At 42.5% G+C, this 21,310-nt stretch overlaps 1 protein-coding gene across 1 annotated transcript; it reads left to right on the top strand.

The window, feature by feature from the left end:
* Nucleotides 1–281: 281 nt before the first annotated feature.
* On the top strand, nucleotides 282–3,061 carry LOC109743218 (uncharacterized). Its single transcript, XM_020302301.4, has 3 exons — nucleotides 282–1,291; nucleotides 2,267–2,443; nucleotides 2,580–3,061. Exons 1-3 carry the CDS (start codon nucleotides 797–799, stop codon nucleotides 2,883–2,885), a joined length of 978 nt encoding a protein of 325 aa, XP_020157890.1. The 5' UTR covers nucleotides 282–796; the 3' UTR covers nucleotides 2,886–3,061.
* Nucleotides 3,062–21,310: the final 18,249 nt, after the last annotated feature.

Below are 21,310 nucleotides of genomic sequence, written 5' to 3'. Positions count from 1 at the left end.
ATCACCAGCATTAACAGAGGCGCGTCATCAACTTATGCCATGATTTTAAATGAGATTAAGCACCGTATGATGGATTTTGAGGAAGTCTGTTTTCGTTTTGAACCTCGGGATTCTAATTATGAAGCTCATATGTTAGCTAAAGCCGCGTCCACCTTGCAAGTTGGACGGCATTTGTGGCTAGGGACAGTTCCTGACATTATATGTATTCCTGAAACTTTGATTGTTTGAGTAATAAAGTCCCTAGTTCACCTAAAGAAAAAGCCCTAGAAAAAACCCTCTTTGCCGTTCCATTTTCGGCCGGCGCATGTCTCCGTGCGGCCCCTTGCGCTGACTCAACCTCCCCCTGCTCCACATCGTGACGGAGTGGCGCGATGGAGCTGCGGTCGGGCCACCGCCTCAATCCCCCGTCGTCGTCCGTGCCCCGCCGGCGCCGCCCCTTCCGCTCAGAAGGCGACGGAGTGGACCGGATCAGCGCTCTTCCCGACGACCTACTCCTCCAGGTACTCGTTCGTCTCCGCTGCGCTCGCACCGCCGCCCTCACCAGCGCCGTCGCGCGCCGGTGGCGCGGCCTCTGGAGGTACCTTGCCGAGCTCTCCTTCCGCGAGATCGCGCCGGACGCCTCGAAGCCGCCCTCGTCCAGGTCGCCCGCCCCACCATCTCCCTCCTCGAGATTGACATACCCGAGGAGCACAGGGACCAGATTGACCCTGCCCGCGTCTCCGCGCTGCTCCGTACGGCCGCGCGGCTGGCGCCCACGGCTCTCGTCTTCACTGTTTGGGGGCACTGTAAAGATGATATGATTCCTATCGAGGTTCCTGTCTTCCACCGCGCCACCTCGATCAAGCTGGACGTGCACAACCTATATCTAACACCGCCGGCCCATGGACTTGAGTTCCCTGTGCTGGAGAGGCTGTCCGTTGCTGGCTTCCGCTTCGACATGGATGAGCTTGTCCAGCGCTGCCCTCACCTGCGCGTACTAGAGGTGGGCAGCGGCGGGGGTCTCTATAAGATCAAAGTCCACTCACCGACCATCGAGGAGCTTGTCGTGGACTACGAATGTTGGGTGAACGGCATCGACATCATGGCACCTGTGCTTAAGAAGTTCGAGCTGAGGACCTCGATGGGCTTGGATTTCAGCGTGTCGTTCTACGCGCCGATGGTGGAGAATCTCTGGTGGGACGTTTCTTGCCCCAAGCTGAATGTCGGGATTGATGTCTGGCGCTTGCGCGACCTGACTCTGTGGAAGGAGGAGAGCGGCAATACCCTATGGTTGTTTATAGATGCTCCAACGGTGCGTTACTCTCCTGCTTTATTTTCCTCTGCTCCAAAATTATATGTTCATGTTAGAATGTGTCAGTTGGTGCATGACTACATCACAAAAGTATGTTAGCTGATGAAACAATGTAGGCTTCAAATCGAAAGAGGAAGCAGGTATTCGAAAAAACTTAATCCATGATTATTGGCCAACTAAAACAAATTACTGCTGTGGGGCAAAAGGCCACCAACACTCCTATTTCGCTGATGGGAAATTAGTGGCTGCACCCACCTTCGGTGCACCCACACAAGAAAACATAGTAAAAAAATTCAAAAAAAATTGAATCTTTGTGAGAATGATTATCAACAAATGTTATGGGGGCTTACAAAGTTTGGTGGTCAAATAACATTTGAGGAGCTCTCTACAAAAAAGACAATTACAAAATCTGCTCAAACAGTGCACTTACATTTTGACTAATTTTCAGTGATTTTGTCTTTTTTGTAGAGAGCTCCTCGAATGTTATTTGACCATCAAACTTTGCAAGTGCCCATAACATTTGTTGATAAGCATTCTCACAAAGTATCATAATTTTTTGAAATATTTTGCTATGTTTTCTTGCATGGATGCACCGAGCTGGGTGTAGAAAAACCACTCTCTTTCGCTGATATTGTGGCTGCCAATATGAAAACTAATTTATAACTTCATGCTCACCAACTACTCTCTCTAGTCATGCCCTGAATTCTCATGCTATTAGTTTATGAAACGCATGGATCACCCTTCATCGACCTTGTATGAGGTCTTGCCTGCATGCATGCTCCAGTTAACACTTTGTTGATTAAATTACTTTCGTGGTATTTTGCCGAATTGTTGTTCTTGTACTATTCTTTTTCTTATTTCCTTCACGACATGCTTATACATTTGCAGGCTTATGCACCAGACGCAATCGTTGTTCTTGTACTATGATTTTTCTTTTCTTTCTATTTCCTTCACTCCATATGTATACATTTGCAGGTATATGCACCAGTTGCGCAGCGGAACTTCAGTCAAGAGATAGCATCACTTCCCAACTTTTCTGTTCTGCAGCTATGTCTGGTAACACGGGGGCATATTTTTGGGCCCCTTGTGTTGAGTCTACTTGGGATCTGCACCGTAATACATAAGCTTAAGGTGGCCATAGACAACGACAAGGTAATTATTTACTTCGGCTACCTGATATATATGCATTTTAAAGAAATCTGTTGAGCTACAGTACTAGATTAATTAGATAAACACACAAGTTAATTGCACTTTGGCTAGAATTAACAGTACTTCACTTCTCTTTCAGTGCAGAGAAGTATGCCCATCAAATTGTCCTTGTGAGCAATCCCAAAACTGGAGAAGCCAAACTATCTCGTTGCCAGCTCTTGAAGAAGTAGAAATAAAAGGTTTCGAAGGAAATGGCGACGAAATTGATTTCATGAAACTTCTGTTCAGATGCACGCCTCTGATGACAACAATGACCGTGACACTGGCCCCTGAGGTTTTACCAACGAGCAGAGGATGCGAGAAAACCTACAGAATTTTTAGGGAAAACCCATCTGTGAAATGCCGTGTTTATCGCAGCGGTGGGGAGGAGGTTCTGTGCCCATGATGGTCAAATGCTTCTGGTTGTAATCAGAGACGGTATCCTCAAGCTATGTTGTCTAAGCTTGAATTCCTGCCATGTGTTACTTAGCCTAGCCTTCATGTTCTGCTGAAGATTTCAGAACAGTTCAATTAGCATGTTTTCTGTTCTGGACGCTGATCAAATATGTTCATGCGGATTAACATGCTTCGTTTTGAATTTCCCAGCTTTTTAGCTCTATGATTAACCTGCATATTCCTTAGGTTGAATTGGATATCAACGCTCCTATGGATTAGTAGATGTTTCACATTACGTGGTAGTGGAGGTATTGTTTTTTTCTGAGGTAGCAGAGGTATAGTCAGGTGAAGACCAAGGGTGATTTTGGCGTTGCTCCAGCTGACAAGGACTCCAGAAGAGAATGGGGGGAAGGGGTGCTGCGGCTCGGCCACTTCCAGGACTACTCTATCGCTGAAGAAGATGAAGAGGGAACGAAGATCTGGCCATCTCCTTCGGCTCCCGCCATGTTATCACTTATCATCAGACCTGCCTGCCCAGAAAGAAATGAAGGTCGTCCTACTGCAGGTTGTGGAGTGGTCCTGAGCTTCCCTTTGAGAGCTGGGATTTCCACTGCAGTTCATCATTCTCTTCTGTATGAGGGCGGTGCATTGCACTGGTCGATAGTATTCGGAATAACACTAATAAGGCTATGTTTCAAGAAATTGGAATGGGGTCCAATCTCTGTCCAAAAAAAAGGGGGTCCAATCTCAAAACTGACTGGAAACGGAAATGGGCTTCAATGTAAATGTTGTTGTTTGCATGTTCATGGAAATGGGGGATGGAGTCAAAGAGAAGAGTCAATTCCAATTCCTGTTTGGATGTACAAAAACTTGAAATTGTAATTCTTAAAGGGTTTGAAGACTGTAAAGTGTTGTACATGTTTGAAAATGTATTCTCCACAACAGTGTTTATATTATTACATGATATTTGTCAATTTACAATAAAAATCAATATATTCACAGCAGCCACAATATTATTTGAAAAACATGAAAAATATCTTGAAAATGTGCATAACAGAGACAATACTACTGAAAATGAGAATATTATTATAGACAATTATACAGCATATGTTGGGGCACTGCTATGGACTCTTTGGCACATACGTAACAAAATTACACTCGAATCTGTTTTCGCGGCCCATCCGATTGACTGTATTTTCAAATGCCTTCTTTTCTTACGGCAGTGGACTCCATTGGGAAAGCGTTGGGATGCTGTGGCCATGCAACAGGCAATGGATAAGCTTCGACACATCCACAACATAGCTCGATACCCTCACGCCGGTGGTTAGGGCAGCACTTTCTTTTGTTACAGTCTCGAGCGTGCATGCTCTGGTTTGGGCATAGTCCTGGCCATGGGAAGCCCAGCCCGGCCGGCCTGGCCCGAAAAAGCCCGACCCGGCCCGGCCCGACGCTGCTCCCGGGCCGGGCTCGGGCCTAGATTTTGAGCCCGATGGTCGGGCCGGGCCAGGCCTGGGCCCGTTGATTTTGCAATTTCTTGAAGGGGCTTGGCCTGTGGCCCGAGGCCCGTCGGGCTTTTATGTGTTCAGGCCGGGCCTGGGTCTGGTTTTTTTTTGCCTTGGGCTTGTCTAGGCCCGGCCCGAGGTTTGGCCAGGTATATTTGGGCCTTTGGTGCTACATATCGGTCCTTTTTTTTTTGCGGGAAACATATCGGTACTTCTTAACCTGTGTTGTGTTCATTCTGTTTCTGAGTCTTCGTGGTGAGCCTTGTGCTACTATGCATGTTTGTGGATTTTATTAATTTAAAGCCGAACGCGTCTTGTGTGTTTGTTTAAAAAGAGTAAAAATGGTCAATTCACATGCTTGTGCTTTTAGCATGTCTATATGTGTCACTGTGTCTATGGGAGATTACTAGTGAATCTATGGACCCCGCCACGAAACCTCCAAAATGTGCACTTTTATTTCCGATCATAATTTGTTCCAAAAGAACAAAATACTTAATATGGCATCATCTACGCATCTTAGAACCATGGAGGCGCGACGGACCTTGGCTCTTCTGGCGGGAGGTTCCTGGTTTGTTTTAGGGTCTTTTCCTTTTATGTTGAGTAGAGTTTGTGTTTTGTTTAGGAAGGCGAGGCAGGAGGAGCTCCTTGAAGATGAAATAAGGTCCTCCTTGACTGGTCTCCAACCCAATGGTGCATTTATCATCGTTGGAGAGTGTGTGGAGGCTTCGATGGATCTTCGTGGATCCAGTCTTTGCTCGTGTGTCTATAGGTTGGATTCTTCCGATCTACACTTTCTTCATTACCGGCGGTTGTTGTTTTTGTGCGTCGGTTCTATGGGGCCTTAGCACAATGACTTTCTGTCTGTCAATTACGATAAGTTATACCCGGCCCCGGTGAGGGAGGGGCGATGGCGCTATCGCGCCTTCAGCTCGCTCCAATCCTTATAGCAGTCGTTAGGTGGTCTATAAATCTGGATGTAATTTTTGTTAGAGAAAAGTACTTTGTGTCCCTCAACTCATGGTGGAGTCTAGATTTGGTCCCTCAACTCCGAAACTAGACAACTTGCACCCCCAACTACTGAAACCGGACAAGGTTCATCCTTGGTCTCGGTTTTGAACGGTTTTGGTGCTGACTCACCCCGGTTTTGGCTCGTGCTGACTCAAATTCGCATTAAAAAATTTAAATCCGTAAACTTTTTTGAAATTCACATACTCTCGTGTAGTTTTTTTCAAGTTCGCGTAATTTTTTAAAATTTACATAATTTTTTCAAATTCGTAAAGTTTTTTGAAATTTGTGTACTTTTTTCAAATCCATGTATTTTTCAAGTTCATGTAAATGTATCAAATCAATGAACTGTTTTTGAAATTTGCATACTTGTTTAAAATCCACATATTTTACAAGTTCACATATTTTTCAAATTTGTGTACTTTTTCCAATCCATGAACTTGTTTTGAAACTCATGTACTTGTTTCAAATCCGCATAATTTTTTCAAGTTCACGTATTGTTTTCCCCAAATTCATGTACTTTCTTGGAATTCATGTACTTGTTTCAAGTTCACATATTTTTTCAAATCTGCTTATTTTTTCTGCGTACATTTTTTCCGAATCAGCGTACTTTTTTCAAGTTCACGTAAAAAAATTCATATTCATGATTTTTTTCAAACAAAAGTATGTGAATTTGAAAAAAATACATTAATTAGAAAAACACACACACATACTTTGAAAAAATACGCGGATTTGAAAAAAATATATGAACTTAGGAAAAGTACGTGGATTTGAAAAAAAGTACAAGGATTTTTAAAAAGTTTACGGATTTGAAAAAAGTACCCGAATTTGAAAACATTACACGAACTTGGAAAAACTATGCGAAGTTGAGTCGGCATGGTCAAAACCGGGGTGAGACAACACCAAAACCGGTCAAAACCATGACGGATCTTGTCCGATTTCAGCATTTGAAGGTGCAAGTTGTCCGGTTTCAAAGTTGAGGAACCAAATCTACAGTCCACCAGAGTTGAGGGACGAAAAGTATATTGTTCTCTTTTTGTTACTAGCAGAATGCCCGTGCGTTGCTACGGGCGAAATACATAAAAATAAATCAAAGTACTGACTAAGTGACATGAGTGAAATCCTTCAAATATATACCTCCTTTTATCATTTTCTTTAGAGGATACTATGCAATTTTGTGATCTTCTTCTTCCTCCTCTTTGTCTTGCTCCGATCCCCATAGCCCATCCTCCGACACTGGTGATGGATTGTGTCGATGTCATACAACATCCTACCCGAGCCACCTTCTGATCTCAGGCAATGTTGATGCTGCCCGGCCCGAGCTACCTTCTTCGTCGGTCCATCGTTGCCCCCGATCCACTCTTTGACACTGGTCACGACCAGTGCGGACGTTTAGTGCCGTCCTACTCGATTCGCCTTCTCGTAGGTCCACTATGGACCCTGAACCACCCCTCTTCCAAAATTAAGAAATGCTATATTGTGGCATGTTGGAGAGCACCCCACCAACTTTCTCAGATCAACCGACATGCATTTACAATACTATGATATAGTGAAACGATGCACATTTGTAAGACATATTATGACAATCACATCATGAATTCTCTGCAGACATGCATCATGAACTTATTAAACCAAATCAAACAACAGAAAATTTCAACATACTGTTGTTCGTACTACCAATGGCTGATGTTGAATTTGGTAGAAGCATTAGAATTATGCTTGGATACAAAGAAATTTACTCTCGACAAGAGGATATGCAAACAAATGACGAACACTTAAGAGTCTTATCCAAAATCAGTACAACCTACCCAAGATTAATTCTGCAGTGATGTCTTAACTTTGAAGCCTCTACACTCGAATTGTTTTTCAATCAATTGAACCTAAGTTGTAGCATACTAATAAAATAATTAGTACTTCATAGGAACCATTTTCACATCATTTGTATCCTAGGAACGCTAAAACAGTGCATCTACTTAGCTTATGCCTTTGCCAACCGACACAATCTATAGTTACAGAATTATGTTCACAAACTTGTTACAAAAAGTAAGTCGGTAGGATGGGAATGTAAAACCCGCACATTATAGCACTTAGAGGCTTAAGTCATATGTTAAATATACAAATGTAAATTCATTATGTCCGATTGACCAAAATACGCAGAAGCCCGATGCATGAAGAGTGAAAAAGATGTCTCTATGGAAGCTCGTATCTATGGAAAATCAAAAACATATATCATATTTTGACGATCCATATGCCAGTGACACCCAATCAAGGACTCACCTGCTAAGTCATTTGTACCATTCACATAATTTTCTGCTACCAAGATACCGTCGGGCTTCACCATCCAAAGCAACAAAAATAAGCTGGAGTATACGGGGTGATGTTAGGTACAAAAACCATGGTTTAGAAATACATCACCACAAATTAGAAATAAATCACCACAAATTTGTACCAAATCAGTTGTCAAACAGCGAGAAAGACACCACAAGCTGCACACTCGTAATACAACAAACGAATATAAATAGGTGGAGAATACCTACATGACACTTTTTTTTGAGAATCCTACAGGACACCATTGATAACATGGAATTAAGTAAGAAATTTCCGGCTGCTACATACAGTACCTTTTTCTTGAGTTGGCCTAGATCATGAAGGTGATGAAGTGTTGGGGAACGTTGCATGAAAAACAAAAAAATTCTACGCACATGCAAGATCTATCCATGAAGATGCATAGCTACAAAGAGGGGGAGAGCATCTACACACCCTTGTAGATCGCTAAGAGGAAGCGTTTATCAACGCGATTGATATAGTCGTACACCTTCACGATCCGTCCCGATCAAGTATCGAACGTACGGGACCTTCGTGTTCAGCACACGTTCAACTCGATGACGTCCTCGCCTTCTCGGTCCAGCAAGAGAGGCGAAGTAGTAGATGAGTTCCGGCAGCACGACGGCGTGGTGACGGGGGTGGTGAAACTATCCGCAGGGCTTCGCCAAGCACAACGGACGTGGGCGGAGGAGGAACTAGAACTAGAGGGAGACGGGCGCCGCACATGGCTTGGGGATCGTGGTGTCTGTTGCCCCTCTCCCTCCTCTCATATATATAGGTGGGGGGGGGGGGAGGAGGAGAGGCAGCCTAGGGCGCCCCCAAGGGGGCCGGCGGCCAGCCCTAGGGCCTGCCCTGGCTGAGCCCCCCCGTTCCTTCTTTGGCGCCTGGGGAGAAGGCAGGAGGGGAGGGCCCCCCCTTCCTTTCTCTCATGTGGAGGGGAAGTCCGGAGGGGCTAGCCCTCCTCCCTTTCATTCCCTAGGGACGGCGGCCTAGAGGTGGGGCGCACCAGCCCCCTGTGGGCTGGTGTTCTTCCCTTGTTGGCCTAATAATCCCAATAACTCCCCGTGGCCTTCCCGGAACCCCTTCCGGTGATCCGATAAATACCCGATGCATTCCGAAACCTTTCCGGAGACCAAATAGTATCGTCCTATATATCAATCTTTACCTCCGGACCATTCCGGAGCTCCTCGTCATGTCCGTGATCTCATCCGAGACTCAGAATAACATTTGGTCACCAATTCACATAACTCATATAAAATTATATCGTCAACGAACGTTAAGCGTGCGGACGCTACGGGTTCAAGAATGATGTAGACATGACCGAGACGCTTCTCCGGTCAATAAACAATAGCGGGACCTGGGTGCCCATATTGGTTCCTACATATTCTACGCAGATCTTTATCGGTCGAACCTTTATGACAACATACATAATTCCCTTTGTCTGTCGGTATGTTACTGGCCCAAGATTCGATCGTTGGTATCTCCATACCTAGTTTAATCTCGTTACCGGAAAGTCTCTTTACTCGTTCTGTAATACATCATCTCGTAACTAACTCCTTAGTCACTTTGCTTGCAAGATTCTTGTGATGCTGTATTACCGAGAGGGCCCAGAGATACCTTTCCGATACACGGAGTGACAAATCCCAATCTCGATCAATGCCGACTCAACAGACACCTTCGGAGATACCTGTAGAGAATCTTTATGATCACCCAGTTACGTTGTGATGTTTGATAGCACACAAGGTATTCCTTCGGTATTCGGGAGTTGCATGATCTCATGGTCGAAGGAATATGTATTTGACATTAAGAAAGTTGTAGCAATAAACTGAACGATCATATGCTAAGCTAACGGATGGGTCTTGTCTATCACATCATTTTCCTAATGATGTGATCCCGTTATCAAGTGACAACACATGTCCATGGTTAGGAAACCTTAACCATCTTTTGATCAACAAGCTAGTCTAGTAGAGGCTCACTAGGTACACGACATTATTTAAGTTTATATATCCACACATGTATTTAAGTTTCCGGTCAATACAATTCTAGCATGAATAAAAACCTTTATCATGATTAAGAAAATATAATAATAATCACTTTATTATTCCCTCTAGGGCAGATTTCCAACAGTCTCCCACTTGCACTAGAGTCAATAATCTAGTTCACATCGCCATGTGATTAACACCCAATGAGTTCTAAGGTGTGATCATGTTTTGCTTGTGAGAGAGGTCTAGTCAACGGGTTTGTCACATTCACATACATATGTATTTTGCAAATTTCTATGTCTACAATGCTCTGCATGGAGCTACTCTAGCTAATTTCTCCCACGTTCAATACGTATCCAGATTGAGACTCGAAGTCATCCGGACCGGTGTCAAAGCTTGCATCGACGTAACCCTTTACGATGAACTCTTTTATCACCTCCATAACCGAGAAAAATTTCCTTAGTCTTCTTTAGGTACCTAAGGATAATTTTGACAGCTATCCAGTGATCCACTACAGGATCACTATTGTACCCCCTTGCCAAACTCATGGAAAGGCACACATCAGGTCTGGTACACAACATGGCATACATAATGGAACCTATGGCTGAGGCATAGGGAATGACTTTCATTCTCTCTCTATCTTCTATCGTGGTCGGGCTTTGAGTCTTACTCAACTTCACACCTTGCAATACAAGTAAGAACCCTTTCTTTGACTGGTCCATTTTGAACTTCTTTAGAACATTGTCAAGGTATGTGCTTTGTGAAAGTCCTATTAATCGTCTAGATCTATCCCTATAGATCTTGATGCCCAATATATAAGCAGCTTCACCGAGGTCTTTCATTGAAAAATTCTTATTCAAATATCCTTTTATGCTAACCAGAAATTATATATCATTTCAATCAGTAATATTTCATCCACATATAACACCAGAAATGCTACAGAGCTCCCACTCACTTTCTTGTAAATACAGGCTTCTCCGTAAGTCTGTATAAAACTATATGCTTTGATCACATCATCAAAGCATATATTCCAACTCCGAGATGCTTGCACCAGTCCATAAATGGATCGCTGGAGTTTGCACACTTTGTTAGCACCTTTAGGATCGACAAAACCTTCTAGTTGCATCATATACAACTATTCTTTAAGAAATCCGTCAAGGAATGCAGTTTTGACGTCCATTTGCCAGATTTCATAATCATAAAATGCGGCAATTGCTAACATGATTTGGACAGTCTTAAGCATCGTTACGGGTGAGGAAGTCTCATCGTAGTCAACCCCTTGAACTTGTCGAAAACCTTTTGCGACAAGTCGAGCTTTGTAGACAGTGATATTACCATCAGCGTCTTTCTTTTTCTTGAAGATCGATTTATTCTCAATGGCTTGCTGATCATCGGGCAAGTCAACCAAAGTCCATACTTTGTTCTCATACATGGATCCTATCTCAGATTTCATGGCCTCAAGCCATTTGTTGGAATCTGGGATCATCATAGCTTCTTCATAGTTCGTAGGTTCACCGTTGTCTAACAACATGACTTCCATGACAGGATTACCGTACCACTCTAGTGTGGTACGTGTTCTGGTCGACTTAAAGGTTCAGTAGTAACTTGATCTGAAGTTTCATGATCATTATCATTAGCTTCCTCTCTAGTTGGTGTAGGCAACACGTGAACGGTTTTCTCTGATGTGCTACTTTCCAATTCGAGAGAAGGTACAATTACCTCATCAAGTTCTACATTCCTCCCACTCGCTTCTTTCGAGAGAAACTCCTTCTCTAGAAATGACCCATTCTTACCAACAAAGATCTTGCCTTCGGATCTGTGGTAGAAGGTGTACCCAATAGTTTCTTTAGGTATCCTATGAAGACACACTTCTCCGATTTGGGTTCGAGCTTATCAAGCTGAAGTCTTTTGACATAAGTGTTGCATCCCCAAATTTTTTAAGAAATGACAGCTTAGGTTTCTGGCCAAACCAAAGTTCATACGATGTCGTTTCAACAGATTTAGACGGTGCCCTATTTAACGTGAATGCGGCTGTCTCTAATGTATAACCCTAAAATGATAAAGGCAAATCGGTAAGAGACATCATAGAACGCACCATATCTAATAAAGTACGGTCACGACGTTCGGAGACACCATTACGCTGTGGTGTTCCAGGTGGCGTGAGTTGTGAAACAATTCCACATTGTTTAAATGAAGGCCAAACTCGTAACTAAAATATCCGCCTCCGCGATCAGACCGTAGAAACTTTATTTTCTTGTTACGATGATTCTCCACTTCACTCTAAAATTCTTTGAACTTTTCAAATGTTTCAGACTTGTGTTTCATCAAGTAGATATACCCATACCTACTCAAATCATCTGTGAAGGTTAGGAAATAACGATACCCACCGCATGCCTCAACACTCATCGGACCGCATACATCGGTATGTATTATTTCCGATAAGTCATTAGCTCACTCCATTGTTGCCGGAGAACGGAGTTTTAGTCATCTTACCCATGAGGCATGGTTCGTGATTATCAAATGATTCATAATCAAGTGATTCGAAAAGTCCATCCGCATGGAGTTTCTTAATGCGCTTTACACCAATATGACCTAAATGGTTGTGCCACAAGTATGTTGCACTATCATTATCAACTTTGCATCTTTTGGCATCAATATTATTAATATGTGTATCACTACGATCGAGATTCAACAAGAATACACCATTCATCAAAGGTGCATGGACATAAAAGGTATTACTCATATAAGTAGAACAACCATTATTCTCTGACTTAAATGAATAGCCGTCTCGCAATAAACAAGATCCAGATATAATGTTCATGCTCAACGCTGGCACCAAATAACAATTATTCAGGTCTAAAACTAATCCCGAAGGTAGATGTAGAGGTAGCGTGCCGACAGCGATCACATCAACCTTGGAACCATTCCCGACGTGTATCGTCACCTCGTCCTTAGCCAATCTTTGTTTATTCCATAGCTCCTGTTTCGAGTTACAAATATGAGCAACCGAACTGGTATCAAATACCCAGGCGCTACTACGAGCATTAGTAAGGAACGCATCAATAACATGTATATCAAATATACCTTTGTTCACTTTGCCATCCTTCTTATCCGCCAAGTATTTGGGGCAGTTCCGCTTTCAGTGACCATTTCCTTTGCAGTAGAACAAGGTTGTCAGAATCGCGATTCTGTTATACGATTCTATGACTTCACGATCCAAACTAACCCCTATGATTCTACGATTTTAGTTCTTAGAATCTACATTTCTACGATCCTGATAGTGAATATTTTATGATTTGTGATCCTACCATTTAAGCTCCGATCCGGTTCGAAATCGCAATTCTGACAACCTAAGCACTCAGTTTCAGGCTTGGGTCCAGCTTTAGGCTTCTTCACAGGAGCGGCAACTTGCTTGCAATTCTTCTTGAAGTTCCATTTCTTTCCCTTGCCCTTTTTCTTGAAACTAGTGGTCTTGTTAAACATCAACACTTGATGCTCCTTCTTGATTTCTACCTCCACTGATTTCAGCATCGCGAAGAGCTCGGGAATCGTTTTCGTCATCCCTTGCATATTATAGTTCATCAAGAAGCCTTTGTAGCTTGGTGGCAGTGACTGAAGAACTCTGTCAATAACACTCTCAACTGGAAGATTAATTCCCAACTGAGTCAAATGGTTATGATACAAAGACATTTTGAGTATGTGTTCACTGACAGAACTGTTCTCCTCCATCTTACAGCTATAGAACTTGTTGGATACTTCTTATCTCTCAACCCGGGCATTACCTTGAAATATCAACTTCAGCTCTTGGAACATCTCATATGCTCTGTGGCGTTCAAAACGTCTTTGAAGTCCCGGTTCTAAGCCGTAAAGCATGGCACACTAAACTGTTGAGTAGTCATCAGATCGAGCCTGCCAGACGTTCATAACATCTGCAGTAGCTCCTGTAGCAGTTATGTCACCTAGCAGTGCATCAAGGACATAATTCTTCTGTGCAGCAATGAGGATAATCCTCAAGTTACAGACCCAGTCCGTGTAGCTGCTACCGTCATCTTTCAACTTAGCTTTCTCTAGGAACGCATTAAAATTCAAGGGAATGGTAGCACAAGCCATTGATCTACAACATAGATATGCAAAAACTATTAAGACTAAGTTCATGATAAATTTTAGTTCAAATAATCAAATTACTAATGAACTCCCACTTAAATCAACATCCCTTAAGTTGTCTAAGTGATACATGATCCAAATCAACTAACCCATGTCCGATCATCATGTGAGATGAGGTAGTCTTCAATGGTGAACATATCTATGTTGACCATATCTACTATATGACTCACGTTCGACCTTTCGGTCTCCAGTGGTCCGAGACCATGTCTGTACATGCTATAGGCTCGTCAAGTTTAACCCAAGTATTAAGCATGTGCAAAACTGGCTTACACCCATTGTATGTGAACGTAGAGTCTATCACACCCGATCATCACGTGGTGCTTTGAAATGACGAACTTTGGCAATGGTGCATACTCAAGGAGAACACTTTTATCTTGAAATTAAGTGAAGGGATCATCTTATAATGCTACCGTCACTCTAAGCAAAATAAGATGCATAAAGGATAAACATCACATGCAATCAAAATATGTGACATGATATGGCCATCATCATCTTGTGCTTTTGATCTCCATCTCCAAAGCATCGGCATGATCTCCATCGTCACCGGCACGACACCTTGATCTCCATCGTTGCGTCGGGGTCGTCTCGCCAACTATTGTTTCTACGACTATTGCTAACGCATAGCGATAAAGTAAAGCAATTACATGGCGCTTGCATTTCATACAATAATTAAGAGACAACCCTAAGGCTCCTGCCGGTTGTCGATATTACAAAACATGATCATATCATCACTACAAAAAAATACACTTCCGTGATGATACGTGTTTGTCACAGTAGGTCACATTTTCTGTCATGCATGTACATCCATGACGATTTTATGACAGAATCAAGATAGTCATACCTGTGTTGTCGTAGAAGTGTTCCATGACATTACCAAAATTATCATCACGGAAGTGTCCACTTCCATGACGATAAATCACGCGTCATAGAAGTGCTTTCGTCAAGGGTAACCGACACGTGGCATCTACCGTAACGGGTCGCCGTTAAGCTATTGGGTTCCGGTTTGGATCCGATAACCCGTTAACAGCCCGGACCAATGGGGATTTTCCACGTGTAAAATTCTCAATGGCCAGAGGAACCATGTGTCGGCTCACCGTTGGGATAGATGTCATCCACTCATTGGACTGAAGGCGCCTATGATACGTCGACACGTGGCACGGACCAACAGAGGCTCATTTCGGTGAAAAGGCCGGCCCATTTGACTTGGTCAAAAGGTAGCGGGTCGGCCCACGGAAAGCCTGTTAACGGCATGTTCGCATATAGCCCATTTACAGCCCGCTAACTCATGGCCCGTTACGGCCTACCCGAATTTGGCCCAGTAGCGTCATATGGGCCATCCAATATGATTCCAGCCCATTGTAACTTCCGACGCATGTATGGCCCATGACGTCTTTCGGCCCATAGGAGGCCCTTTGTAACTCTGGGCCCATTAAAGGCCCGAGATGAAACTGGCCCATAATGAACAGTGTATTGCTTTATACCCATTAACGGCCCATTATTCCGTCGGCCATTTCCAGCCCGTGTTAACTTTCGGCCTTCTAAGTGCCCATTTATTCTTGGGCTCATTTCCAGAATTCGGTTACTTACGGTCCGTTACTGGGCTGTTCCACTTGTGGGCCAAATTCAGCCCGTGGTTACAGTCGGCCCGTTTGTGGCCTGTTAACCCGTCGGGCTGTTTTCATAGCGTCATCAAATACGGCCTATTAACGACCCGTTATGGTCGGGCCATAAAATAGACGATTTCCACTATAGCCCATTTACGGCCCATTTTGGGACCATTATTGGTCCACGAATAGTACGGCCCATGTTTGGCGAAATGATTATACGGCCCATAGAAGGCCCATAGATTAGACGGCCCGTAGAATGCTCATGGATCCTACGACCCGTAGAAGTACGGCCCATAGGAGGGCCATGGTCACTACAGCAGGTAGCAGGACCATGGTTACAACAGTCCATGTGTTGCCATGGTTATTATGGCCTAGTTATAAAAATAGGTTATTGTGGCCAATAGAAAAACATGGAAAAGAACTGTAGTGACTACAAGCAAACAACTAAACAAGACAATAAGGAAATAAATAACCAAGCAACTAACGCTAGGCTATTACGGCTATTACACATATTACATCCACTGGGCATCAAAGTTCGCCACCAGTGCAAATATAGGGAACAAAGCAGCATATTACGTACACTGGCCATCTAAATTGGCCACCAGTGCAAATAAACGCGGCAGCAAAACAAGTCCATAACTGAAACAACTTCAGAAGAGCTCAAGAAACGTTATCCTGGGTATCCACCATGCTGGCAATAAGCTTAGCAAGCTTATTAGCTTTCTCCTGTTTGGCGCTAAAATCCTCCAACGCTTGCTGTTGCACCAGAAAGTATGCATCTGAATGCTCCGGGGACTTCCGCCGTCCTTCGACTTCTTGTCACAGCACAGCTGATCGATGTCTTTCAGCTTGTAGTTGAGACTCAAGAAACCGAACTGATTCAGACAATGAGTTTGAATAGCTTGTGCCAGCGGTAGTGACCAGTAACTCAAACACTACACCAAGACAGGACTTTGGGGTTGTCTCACTGTCTTCAAGATAGTTTTCCTTAGTTGTTTTATTAGCTTTGTTGGAGACCAACAAGCATGTCTCACTATCCTGAACCTTATCTGCAGTACTTCCTTTACCATTGCTTAATAAGGAACTCTTCCCCAATATTCTGCCAGCATTCTAAAAGAAGAAACAAGCAGACACATAACAGGTTTAGCATGTACTAGTGTATGAAACTCATTTCGGTGAACCAGTTCATTAGTAAGGTGGACAGGTTTAAACTACCAAGTCTTCTATCGCCAAGTAGTACATAATAAAAGCATCAAACAAACATATATCTATGTCCTATGGTCACTGCATTGTCTTGCCAAATCAAAATAGAGGCACGGTTCAAATCATATCAGTTCAACACAAAGCACCACTGAAAGAATACAAAGCGTGGGAAACTACACAACACAACAAGATTTCGGATGGGTACCACGTGTCTAGATGTACAACAACACTATTGGCTCTGTTGTGATGCTAGTAATGTGCATGATATGAGAAGTCAACTATATACACAATTGAAATTGAAATCAACAGAGCTATTTATAAGAGCAAACCTATTAAAGAAATATGCGTAAACATACCTGTTGTGCCATTGAAGTTTCGATTGGATCCTTCAATTTAAAAATGAGTTTGTATGAGTAAATACAGTGATACAAGAGCAAAGCAGTATGCACGATAGCAATGGAATCTTAAATGAGAACATTTGTTCTTTAGGTTTAAGGACTTGTTCTACATGAACAGAGTACAGTAAGGCGCGGGCATATAGTACTTAAAAATAAAAAATGAGCTGATAGACCTTACCACATTCTTGGTTCAGGACCAGTACAAAACAAGGCGTTCCCAGTCATCGTCCAGTAAATGTGTCTCAGGAGAACGTAAGGGAATTTGATGAGTTTCTTTGCCAGTGAAGTACGTTTTCTTCAGGTAATTCCGATACTTCCACCAAGCATTCTTGAAGATAGCAGAGGTATTAGCACAGGTTACCTCATCCTGAGTTTCCAAATCGGTCCTTCTCTATAGAGAAAAATGGGAAAAGTTGCTGTATTATAACCATCATGGAGGTAGAATGTATGGGACAAAGCAAAGTAATTGCCATGAATAACATTATTTACACATAACTCCTGGACAAACACCTGCAACTAGCATTTTCTTCATCTTCAGTATAATATTTCCATGATGGGAAGATACGCACATAGGACATCAAATGCGATAGATGCTAAACTACGAATGGCTAGTTGTGCTTCCTCCACAGGAATAGGTGTACTAACTGGTGGAGTTTGGGTTCGCCGTGGTAGGACTGGCGCTTTGGGCACTGGAGCTGCCTTACTGATACGTCTCCAACGTATCTACTTTTCCTAATGCTTTTCCTCTTGTTTTGGACTCTAATTTGCATGATTTGAATGAAACTAACCCCGGACTGACACTGTTTTCAGCAGAACTACCATGGTGTTGTTTTTGTGCAGAAATAAAAGTTCTTGGAATGGAACGAAACTTTGCGAGGATTTTTTTATACCAATAAAGAGAATTTCTGGAGCCAAGAGCCACCTGAGGGGGGCACCTGGGTGGGCACACCCCACTAGGGCGCGCCTGCCCCCCCAGGCGCGCCCAGGTGGGTTGTCCCCACCTGGTGGCCCCGCAGACCCTGAAACCGACGCTATAAAATCCTATTTTTCCAGAAAAAATAAGGGAGAAAGAATTATCGCGATCCACGAGATGCAGCCACCATCACCTCCTGTTCTTCATCAGGAGGCCAGATCTAGAGTCCGTTTGGGGCTCCGGAGAGGGGGATCTTCGTTCTTCGTCATCACCAACCCTTCTCCATCGCCAATTCCATGATGCTCCCCACCAGGAGTGAGTAATTCCTTCGTAGGCTCGCTGGTCGGTGAGGAGTTGGATGAGATTCATCATGTAATCGAGTTAGTTTTGTTAGGGCTTGATCCCTAGTATCCACTATGTTCTAAGATTGATGTTGCTATGACTTTGCTATGCTTAATGCTTGTCACTTTGGGCCCAGGTGCCATGAACTCAGATCTGAACCGTTTATGTTATCATCATTATATCCATGTTTTAGATCCGATCTTGCAAGTTATAGTCACCTACTACGTGTTATGATCCGGCAACCCCAGAGTGACAATAGTCGGGACCAATCCCGGTGATGACCGTAGTTTGAGGAGTTCATGTATTCACTATGTGTTAATGCTTTGTTCCGGTTCTCTATTAAAACGAGGCCTTAATATCCCTTAGTTTCCAATATGGACCCCGCTGCAACGGGAGGGTAGGACAAAAGATGTCATGCAAGTTCTTTCCATAAGCACATATGACTATTTACGGAATACATGCCTACATTATATTGATGAACTGGAGCTAGTACCGTATCGCTCTAGGTTATTACTGTCTCATGATGAATATCATCCAACAAATCACCGATCCAATGCCTACGAATTTATCTTATTGTTCTTGCTAAGTTTCTACTGCTATCGTTACTGTTGCACTTGCTACAAAATTACCGCTATCACTGTTACTGTTACCATTGCTACTGTTACTATTATCAAAACTATCAAACTACTTTGCTACTGATCACATTGCTGCAGATAATTAATCTCCAGGTGTGGTTGAATTGACAACTCAGCTGCTAATACCTTCAAATATTCTTTGGCCCCCCTTGTGTCGAATCTATAAATTTGGGTTGAATACTCTACCCTCAAAAACTGTTGCGATCCCCTATTCTTGTGGGTTATCAAGACCTTTTTCTAGCACCGTTGCCGGCGAGCATAGCTATATTTGTTGAGCCACTTGGGATTATTATCAATTTATCACTATGAAGAACCTCAAGGATGCTAAGACTAAGGTTTTTCCCTCAAAGACGAGGGGAGGTAAGGAACTGCCATCCAGTTCTGCTTTAGATTCACCTTCTGTTATAAGTAAACTTGCAACACCACCACATGCTATCAGTTCTGATATGTCGCAAGATATTTATGATGCTACTTCTACTATGGATAATGCTTATGATGATTCTAGTACCTTGCTTCATAATGATGATGTGCCACTTGGTGAATTTCTTGATGAACAAATTGCTAGAGTAATACAGCATGATGTTGTTGAATCTGATGATGAGCTTGAAACTGAAACTCCTGAAACACCTGCTAGAACTAGTCTTCCTAGATATGAATTGCCTAAGGTACTGGAAGGTTATGTTATGAATGAGGAGACAACTAGAGATATTCTTGCTTGTAAGGATAGAGAAGATCTAGAGAAACTATTATGCAAGTATAAAGAAAAATCTCTGAATGAAATATGAACCTAAGTTTGCTACTTCACCGATCTTTATTGATGATAAGGATTATGAATTCTTTGTCGACACAGAGTTAATTACTTTGCTTGAATCTGATCCTTTCCATGGTTATGAAACTGAAACTGTTGTGGCACATCTTACTAAGTTGAATGACATAGCCACCCTTTTTACTCATGATGAGAAAACTCGCTATTACTTTATTCTCAAATTATTTCTGTTCTCATTGAAGGGTGATGCTAAAGCTTGGTACAATACTCTTGCTCCTGGTTGTGTGCGTAGTCCCCAGGATATGATTTATTACTTCTCTGAAAAATATTTCCCTGCTCATAAGAAACAAGCTGCCTTACAGGAAATATTTAACTTTGTGCAAACTAAAGAAGAGAGTCTCCCACAAGCTTGGGGGAGGCTTTGCCAGTTACTTAATGCTTTGCCTGATCATCCTCTTAAGAAAAATGAAATACTTGATATCTTCTATAATGGACTAACCGATGCTTCTAGGGACTTCCTAGATAGTTGTGCTGGTTGTGTTTTCAGGGAACGAACTGTTGGACAAACTGAAGAATTATTGAATAATATATTAAAAAATTATGATGAATGGACTCTTCCTGAACCACCGCCTAAACCCACTCCAAAGAAGAGGGGTATATTATATCTCAGTCCTGAAGATATGCAAGAGGCAAAGAAATCTATGAAGGAAAAAGGCATTAAAGCCGAGGATGTAAATTTTTTACCTCCTATTGAAGAAATATATGGGCTTAAAACACCACCACTACCTAAGGTGGTAGAGGTAAATTATTTAATGAAGTTCAATGATAATGACAATCCTCACAATATGCATCCTAGCCAATGCCTTTATGGGTTTGAAAACTATATTAGAAAACAAGATCACTTCAATGCAAATGTTACGAAACAATTGAAATACAATTCTGATATGATTGCTCGCTTGAGTGACTTGTTATTTAGAATCTCAAATGATGTTAGAGGTGTTGGAAAGCATGCTTCTATGGTACAAACCCAGTTAGAACAAGTTGCTAAATAGAATTGTTGTTAGAGTAGCAACTAGAGGAGGTAAAATGAGTCAGGAACCACTTTATCCTGAGGGACACCCAAAAAGAATAGAACAAGACTCACAAAGAGTTAATACTGATGCACCTAGTCCTTCTAGAAAGAAAAAGAAAAAGAAAAATGATAGGACTTTGCATGCTCCTAGTAAACCTGAAATAGAAAAACCTCCTGATAATGATAATGAAACTTCTATCTATGATGTTGAAACTCAGTCTGGTAATGAACACTCACCTTCTGATAATGAAAAAGATAATGATGAGGTTCATGAAGACACTCAAACAAATAATAAAGAACCAGACAATTATGTTGAGATAGAACCTCCAGTTGATCTTGATAACCCACACCTAAGAATAAAAGGTATGATAAAAGAGACTTTGTGGCTAGAAAACACGGTAAAGAAAGAGAACCGTGGGTTCAAAAACCTATGCCTTTTCCACGCAAGTCAACTAAAAAGAAAGACCATGAAGAATTTGAACGCTTTGCTGAAATGCTGAGGCCAATCTTTTTGCGTACTC

This window comes from Aegilops tauschii, chromosome 7, assembly GCF_002575655.3.
Source record: "Aegilops tauschii subsp. strangulata cultivar AL8/78 chromosome 7, Aet v6.0, whole genome shotgun sequence".
Classification (NCBI taxonomy): domain Eukaryota; kingdom Viridiplantae; phylum Streptophyta; class Magnoliopsida; order Poales; family Poaceae; genus Aegilops; species Aegilops tauschii.
The sequence above is the reverse complement of the archived record's forward strand: the minus strand, read 5'-3'. Positions and strand labels throughout refer to the sequence as shown.